At 31.0% G+C, this 9,436-nt stretch overlaps 1 protein-coding gene across 4 annotated transcripts in view; it reads left to right on the top strand.

Annotated features, from left to right (window-relative positions):
• Window positions 1–9,436, top strand: part of LOC111711012 (fasciclin-3) — a 45,794-nt gene that overhangs the window by 7,017 nt on the left and 29,341 nt on the right. For all 4 annotated transcript variants that reach the window (XM_023485232.1, XM_023485231.1, XM_023485230.1 and 1 more), the window contains exons 4-9: window positions 190–299; window positions 2,297–2,383; window positions 3,369–3,444; window positions 4,127–4,224; window positions 4,779–4,866; window positions 8,574–8,657. In XM_023485232.1, coding sequence (XP_023341000.1) covers window positions 190–299; window positions 2,297–2,383; window positions 3,369–3,444; window positions 4,127–4,224; window positions 4,779–4,866; window positions 8,574–8,657 — 543 coding nt within the window. The remainder of the gene's footprint in view (window positions 1–189; window positions 300–2,296; window positions 2,384–3,368; window positions 3,445–4,126; window positions 4,225–4,778; window positions 4,867–8,573; window positions 8,658–9,436) is intronic.

Genomic DNA, 9,436 nt, shown 5'->3' with positions numbered 1-9,436 from the left:
GGGGGGGGGGGGGGGGAGTGATTAAAAATATAAACATTGCACTTGATTAGCTTGATTTTTAAAACATGTCATTACCATCAATTGAGCAGCTGTAGTAGAATTTTGCTCTAAAGAACACCACACTTTCTCCAAAAAAGAGTTATTTGGGATAAAAACTGAAAGATTTTAATATTTTTGTTCATGTTTCAGTCCCTTGGAGTCAAGTACGAAGACCGAATTAGTTTCTTGGGAGAGGACGAGACCTCCGACTGCGGTATAAAGATTGAAAATGTTCGGGAGTCCGACAACGGAGCTTGGAAGTATGTTCCTCTTATTTAGAAGTTCTTATTTCATGTCTTCTCTTACTTTTAAAATTAGTCGTCTCATATTTCCAATATCTTGGCAACCGGAAAAAATATTTGAACATTATGAGTTTGAGTAGTTTTCAGTTCCTTTTATTTCAATTTAAATCTTTCTCCTTTAATTATTCCATTTTCTGCCTTGTTCTTCGTTACGCGTTATTTGCAATTTATGGATTTTTCTTTTTCATTCCATTAACATTTACAATTCTGAGTAAGGAGCCTTCCATCCATCTTATTTATCGTTTTACAATCCTTAGTTTTCCCCAGAATACCCCCCTCCCCCTCTCCTTCAAGGCGTCCAGCTCCCCCCACCTCACCTTCAGGGCGTCCAGCTACCCCCTGGCCTCCCCTTTCCGGCCTCCTTGGATGTATCTTGGTTCTCCTGTTATCCTCGACCTTGAGATTTATCCAATATTATAATGTTAGACCTTGAATCCTCATCCTCTAATCGTCATCGAGGTCATCCTCTTATCCTCTCACTCATCCTATAATCTTACTCATCCTCTAATCATCTTACTTATCCACTACTCAAACTATTATTCTCTTACTCATCCTCTTAGTCATCCTCTTATTCCTTACTCATCCTATAATCTTACTTACCCTCTAATCTTACTTATCCTCTAATCATCTTACTCATCCTGAAATCTTACTCTTCTTCTAATAATCTTAGTCATCCTAAAATCTTATGCTTCCTCCAAACATCTTACTCATCCTCTTATCATCTTACTCATCCTCTAATCTTACTAATTCTCTAATCATCTTACTCATCCTCTATTCTTACTCATCCTCTAATCAACCATGAGCATTGTGCATTCTTTTCTCGAAGAGTTTTGGATTTATTAATTTGAAGCATGAGATGTCTCAATCTGTGATTAAACTTTTCCCTCATTTCTTCTGCTCTGCTAGATCTAATTGTATTAGAGGATTTTACACTTATTTTACCACTGTTGCCAGATAAAAGGGTTCTAATTCCAGGGATATTATCTTAGTTCATTCCAGACCAGGGGGGGGGGGGGTCCAAACTTTTTTGGGACCCGTGGAAGGAAATGAAAATTGGAACTTAATGGCAATCTTTTTACATTTTATCTTATTGTTTCTTTTAACTTCAGAGCACAGAACTGGGATCTTTTGAATGGTGGATATCGGGATTTATGCTTGATCCACTCTTTTTCTTAATCTTAAGATTAAATAATGCATGTTCTTTAGTTATTAATCTTCAGATTAATTAACCGATCGGGACTAAGGATATCCCATTCTAAAGTTTTCAGCTCAGGAAAACTAAGCCTTACATTACAACCTTTGCTTCTACTCTTATTGCTCATAACAATGATAACAAAAATTTTAAAAGTTCATCTATTTTCTAATCCGAAATCAATATGTATTTATATAGATCTATTTAATTATTTTTACCACAGCCAACATATGAAAATTTAAATGATGTTTTATAAAGTCCTTAAAAATGTTAATTGACTTTTTATGGATATAGTTTCTGAATAATTTATCATAAATTACTGCAATAAAAAAGTTAAGTCTCCAAACCATCTTATCTATCCAACCATCTGTCTGTCTATACATCTGTCTGGCTGTTCTATCAATATGTATTTATCTATCTATCTATTTATCTATAAATCTATATCCAAAATACTAAAATCATATTAATCATAAATAGAAACAGTATGAAATGGAAAGTCATACGGTTTACAGGCTATAAGGCCTTGCTTCACTCTTGATTTCATAATTTTATCTCCAAAATGAATCGTAGAGAGTAGGACCTCCCTATAAGCCTGATTTGGTTTAGATATATATTCTATCTATCTATCTATATCCATATCTATCTATCTATCTATCTATATCCATATCTATCTATCTATATCCATATCTATCTATCTATCTATCTATATCCCTATCTATCTATCTATCTATATCCATATCTATCTATCTATATATTTATCTAGGTGTGAGGTGACTGCTGTGACTGAGGATGGAACAACTAAGCGTGGAGTAGATACTGTTAAGCTGACCGTACTAAAGGCACCTTCCAGGTAATGCAGTTCAGAGTTCTAGAACTTTGTACTTAATGGGACTGTAAGCAAAATTTCAAGTGACCCTAATTGCAAAGATGGCAATATCAGATTCACAACGGTACCCTTAAAACCTTTGTCTGTCCAATAATTTGGAAGACATTGACGGGTTTTTTAAGTTGAAAAAGGTTTATTTATTCCTAATAATTCTTAAAAATTTTCCTGTCGTAGAAATTCTAACGTCATTTTTAAGAAACTATTTTAAAACTTATCAGTTTTTAATATTATGAACTTTGATATCTAATTCAGATTTGATCAGACAGACAAAGCTTTTAAAGGTATTGTGAATCGAGTATAGCAATCTGTACTAATTGCTACAGTGGTAGGCGATTATAGCAATACAAAGAAGACAACTTTCGATTTAAATTTTATTTTTATCAAGCTGTTGAACAGCATGGATGGATACACATAAACATAGAAGTCGATCAAAAAAAGATTCTTTGATTAATTGTAGGCTTGTAATTCGAGAAAAGCTTGTTAACAACCAAAACTGAAATAAAAAAGTCAACCTCGTTGTATTGATATAATCGCTTACCGCTTAATGCTTTGCTAATAATTTTTTTCCTCTAAATTTTTTCCTTAAAAATTCTGATCCCCTGTTCACTACTTTGGGGAACTGCGGTGTTTGAAATTTACAAATATTTATTTTTTATTTTTTAGAAGGTTTTGATTTCTCGTTTTGTTTTACTTGTCACTAAATAAATACATATTCTTAGTTTTTATTAAAATCAAAATTTTATGTTTTTCCTAATTTTATTCTTAAATATTTAAAAATGGTCCAAATGGAGTATTATTGAAACTTCCCCCCCCCCCCTTGACTTCTTCAAATCTGAATTAAGATTAGATTTCGTTGATCAGCATTTTCCATCTTTCAAGAAACCATAGTGTCTTGTCGATTTCTAGAAATTTATGAATTTCTGTTTTTAAAATTAATTTTGTTGTCTAGGGTCACCCTAGAGGTCGACGGAATGGAGGCCGAGGACTCGTTGACTCTGGTCTATGAGAAGGAAGCACCTAAAAAGGTTGGTTTTAAATGATTAAAAAAAGTGAAATAAGTAAATTTTTTAGGTCGATAGGATGAAATGTGGGAGAGTGGGGGGGGGAGAATAATATTGTTTTTACTAAAATCCCGCTGAACTGTTATCAAATAATGATTTTTTTATTTCGTCATTAAAGTAGAAGTTGTCCAATCGAATTTGCGGTTTCTCTTGCACTGCCATTACCCAGCAAATATGATGAAATAATTGAACAGTTAAGTGAGGACACTTATTATCAAATCCTTATATGTCTTGTGCCCCCCCCCCTCAGATGATTCATAAAAATCAAACGATAATTTTGGAGAAAACGCGGAAGCATTCATGCGTGAAGTTCATTACACCCGGTTTGAATAGTTCACACATTTTTGAAATCAAATTGCGGATTTTTTCTTGTTTACGAAATGATGAAAAAAAAATTTACGACTCCTAAAACTTTAGAAAATCTGATTTATATTGGTTATACATCACAGATTTTGAAGATTTAGTAGATACATGGTTACAACTCTCTACTTCTATCCAATATTTTGTGGTTGCATGGCTGGGGGGGGTGGGGGCGGTTTGATCAAGCGGTTTCTTTAGAGAACATGAAAGTGAACAGTTTTGAATTTTAACAAATATATTTTCGACAGTTTTTCGGCTCATTTAATTTTAATTTATTTTTATTAAGATTCGATGTGTCGCTGATGGCGGTCAACCCGTGCCAACCTTTTCCTGGAAGCTGAACGGTTCTCCTGCTCAAGTTTCTGTTCAGGATACAGCCATCAGGTAGATACGGCAATCCGCCATTTTAATTTCCTCCATCTTGAAATCCTCCATCTTAAAATCCTCCATCTTGAATTCATATTTTGTAATATTTTATCTTGAAATCCTTTATTTTTATATTCTTTATCTTGAAATTGTCCATTTTTAAATCGTCCATCTTGAAATCCTCCATCTTGAAATTCTCCATCTTGAAATTCTCCATCTTAAAATTCTCCATCTTGAAATCCTCCATCTTAAAATTCTCCATTTTAAAATCCTCAAACTGCTTGATAATTATAAAATAAACGGCATTTAAATTGCTGAAAATTCTCAATTTGCAAAAATGCGAGTTCTTGTCGGAAGTTGATAAGGAAGAACATTGAACATTTAAATATTGAACGATTAAATCCTCATAAAATATTACAATATGCGTTTTGAAAAATTGGTTTGAAACAAAGATATCCTTCATGCAGGTGTCATTTTATAATTGCATTCTTTGTTCAAAATTTTTAGATTTGAGAAGAAAAAGTCATCAAATTGTCAGACATTTGAGGATAATTTTGAATAATTTTTTTAAGTGAGGACGGTATGGCGTACGAGGAGGTTCTGTTCACTGGAAAACCCGAGGACAACACCAAGGACCTCGAGTGCCATGTCAATAGCGAGGTAATCAACGTCGTCAACATTTAAACTATTTTAAACGCAAATTTAAAAAAAACAAAAAAAAAAACACATTTTTAATCCTAACTTTAAACAATTGGCTCAATTTTTGCCGACTTTTAGAGCAATAATATCCTTGTTCGACTTTGCCCAAGTGTAAGGTAAAAGTAGGAAAAAGGTAGAAGAATTGAGATAAAAGAAGAACTAAATCTTATTACCACTTGATGATATTGTTATAATATTTCTTAACATTTCTTTTACAAACTTGGAGCATAGAGATGGGAAACTTTTCTAACTATTTTATTTCCTTTGTTCAGTTCTATTTCATTGTGTTCATTTTATAAATATATTTTTAAGTTCTTATATTTTCTGTTTTTAATATTTATGAAAGAAAATACCAAGTATTTTAGTAAAAAGTCTTTACTCATTTGTGAAGTCAATGCATCATGGAAAAACCCACCGAGTTTTAAATTAAAGTAGGAAAAAAATTTTAAAAACTGAACTCCCTTCCTCCTGTTAATGTGTTCCATATTGTCAAAACCCAATGAGCCATCTAATATAATGCCTCATTATGACGTCAAATGTCAATATGTTCCGGGTGTATTATCTTTGGTTTAAAATGAAAATTATGTTTGTTGTTTGTTTGAAAGGATTTGATAGATTTGTCCATCAACAATTTTTGTTCCTTTAAGAAAATCTGAAAATGATAGTAATTAGTGAACATTCCCCTGTACCCATATATTCCAAAGAAACTGTTTAAAGCTGCAGATAAGATCTTAATCATGCCAAAGCTCGAAATTTATGAACATCAATTTAGCTTAAACTAATCCCTGAGGGACAGTGTATTTTACAAATACTATTTAACAAGGAGTTGGTAGCAAAAACTTTATTTTTCTGGCAATTTTTGTTTAATGGATAGATTTTTTTATTGACTAAGATTTTACGGAACGCCTTTAACGTTTAGATTTTTTGACATATAATAGAAATTAATGGAAGAATTTTGCCTTGACATTTCTATAAAGAACGTGGATTAAAGCACTGTACACTATGCACACTACCTGCAATTACACAGTTCTGGCTAAAACTCGAGAATTATAATTATTGCTAAATATTAGCATGAAACCCGTACTGAGCTCAATTACGACAAATAGCATAGTTTTAATTACTAGGCTTTCTTCTATTTAAAATGTGTAAACATGTTCTTTTTGTTTACATTTTAAAACAAAGAAGAAAATTTGTTTGCGGATTTTAAAAAAAATTCGCGGATTTTCAAGAATTTAATTTTTTTTACAAAATTAAAAACCTTTAAAACACATTTTTTAAAATTTTTATCATTCATAAACCTTCCCTGTGGTCACGTGATGTCCCACAAAAAATTTGGGCCCGATCGGTTCAGCCGTTTTGACGTTTATTGGATACAAACACCCAAACAGACAGACAAGCTAAATTTATATTTAGATGAAATAGCGCGTAATTAAAAAACAAACATTAACGACGATTATAGCATCGGGCCAGGGGTTTAATTTTGGTTTTATTTCCTGAATTCGCGAAAATTATTAAATAAATATTTGGGAAATAACTCTAAAATTTGATGAAAAACTTGACTTCAAAAATCATCCCTCCACCATTACCATTATGATTTCCCACAAATTAAAAAAAAAACTATTTTCTCTCTTTACTAACAAGCAACTTACTGTCTAACAAATAAGCAACAAAAAGTTGTTCGATCTGTTAACTTAATCTGTACATTTGTTTAAATATTTGTTTACATATTTATTTAAATATTTGTTTAAATATTTGTTTACATATTTATTTAAATATTTATTTAAATATTTGTTTAAATAATTGTGAACATATTCATTAACATATTGAATTACATATTTGTTTACATATTTGTTAATATATTTTTTTACATATTTGTCTACATATTTGTCTACACAACTGTTACCATATTTGTTTACTTTGTTTACATATTTATTTACATATTTGTAAACATATTTATTAACATTAAATTACATATTTGTTAACATATTATTTTTACATATTTGTATACATATCTGCGATAAAATATTTGTTTACATTTTTTACATATTTGTTTACATATTTGTTTACATATTTGTTTACATATTTATTTAAATATTTGTGAACATATTCATTAACATATTTAGTTAGATATTTGTTTACATATTTGTTAATATATTTTTTTACATATTTGTCTACACAACTGTTACCATATTTGTTTACTTTGTTTACATATTTATTTACATATTTGTTATCATATTTATTAACATTAAATTACATATTTGTTAACATATTTGTTTACATATTTTTACATATTTGTACACACATATGTGATAAAAAATATTTTTTTTTACAATTGTTTACATTATTGTTTACCTATATGGAATTAAATATGTGTTTTCATTTTTTGTTTTCATATTTGTTTACATACTTGTTTACATATTTGTTTACATATTTGTGTACACATTTGTTTACACATTTGTTTACACATTTGTTTATATATTTGTTTACATATATGCGATAAAATATGCGATAAAATATGTGTTTACATTTTTGTTTTCATATGTTTACATATTTGTATGCATATTTGTTTACATATTTGTTTACATATTTATTAACATTTTTTACATATTTTTTTAAATATTTGTTTTCATATTTGTTTACATATTTTTTTACATATTTGTTAACATATTTTACGTATTTGTTTACATATTTGTTTATATATTTGTTTACATAGTTATTTACTTATTTGTTTACGTAAAGTTAAAACCAACATGATACAGTAATGTGCAGGTTAATGACAACAAGATGAGTTTAATTGTCAATTTCATGGTTAAATGACCACATTTTCTCTTTCATACCTGCCATGCAGTGTGGGGGCAGACCACCCCCTTTAGTCGGGGGGGGGGGGCAGACCACCCCCTTTAGTCAAGGGGGGGGGGGGTGACTTAGCCTACCATTTAGAAAAATATAAGAGAAATTTCATTTTTTCATTTGAACTAATACTTGGCTCACCTTAGATTGAAATCAAGCATATTTTTAACATTAGTATTACTTATTCTTTTTATATCTTACACTTGTAATATGAAAACTAGATGAGGTGTGAGGTCGCAAAGACGCTCCTGTAATTTTGCATGAAATTGAATTTGCTTCTAATTATTTTTAAACCCGTTCAAAAATGTTCATCAACATTTTTTTTGGTCAGATGTTTAAAAAACCTTCTCTGATTTGTCATTAAAATTCGCTAACTTTAAAATTAACATTTTTTCTTTTCCATTTTTCTGTTTTCCTAATTCTTGTATCTGGCACAAAGTGTCATGATAAAAGGATAAAGAAGGGGGGGGATTAAAGTACGCAGTTTCTCTAGGCTTGATCCTAATTCTCCGTAGACTTGGCACAGTCTGAGATTAAGAATTGGATTCAAGGATATGCTTGGTTTAAGATTAGAAGTTGGATCCAAGAATTTCACGTCAACTTTGACACAATTAAATGTCTTAAATGTAGTTAATTTTCTTTTTCGGGCTTCAAGGCCCAAGTATCTCCGTAGTACTAGCAAAAACCAGAATTAAGCATTTTTATAATTCAAAATGTTGAAGAAAAAGCAATAGAAAAAGAGAGTATGAACATTTTTGTGTCCTTTTTACATTGATACAATTTTCCGGTCCTTCCTATTTTTAATGAATTTATTTTAGGCATACACCGCAGATGAGCTTGGAGAAGAACAGAACGTAGCAAAGATCATGCTCAATGTCGAGTTCCCTCCTAAGGCCCTTTTGGTAAGAAGATTTATAATCGGGAAAATATACATTTACTGCCTATTCTTTATGCCAACTACCTTTATCGTTTAGATTAAGAAATAGTTTTTCGCATTTTTATTTCTGTTATTACTGGCATTATTCAGAAAAAGAAAGAAAAAATGCTTCAAAATCTGGGTTTAAAATCTTAACATTTTGATTTATGGCACTTTAATTCTCAACCCTGTCTCACACATTTTTGAATGGGATAAAATCAATGAGAATGGGATGATATCCATGCGAATGGGATGATATCCATGAGAATGGGATGATTTCCATGAAAATGGGATGATATCCATGAGAATGGGATGATATCCATGAGAATGGGATGATATCCATGAGAATGGGATGATATCCATGAGAATGGGATGATATCCATGTGAATGGCATGATATCCATGAGAATAGGATGATATCCATGAGATTGGGATGATATCTATGAGAATAGGATGATATCCTTGAGAATAGGATGATATTCATGAGAATGGGATGATATCCATGAAAATGGGATAATATCCATGAGAATGGGATGATATCCATGAGAATGTATAATATCCATGAGAATGAAATGATATCCATGAGAATGGAATGATATCCAGAGAATGGAGTGATATCCATGAGAATGGGATGATTTCCATAAGAAGGGGATGATATCCATGAGAATTAGATGATAGCCATAAGAATCGAAATGGCATGATATCCATGAGAATGGAAATGCGATGATATCCAGAGAATGGAATGATATCCATGAGAATGGGATGA

The sequence above is a fragment of the Eurytemora carolleeae genome, unplaced genomic scaffold (genome assembly GCF_000591075.1).
Source record: "Eurytemora carolleeae unplaced genomic scaffold, Eaff_2.0 scaffold945, whole genome shotgun sequence".
Taxonomy (NCBI): Eukaryota; Metazoa; Arthropoda; class Copepoda; order Calanoida; family Temoridae; genus Eurytemora; species Eurytemora carolleeae.
The sequence above is the reverse complement of the archived record's forward strand: the minus strand, read 5'-3'. Positions and strand labels throughout refer to the sequence as shown.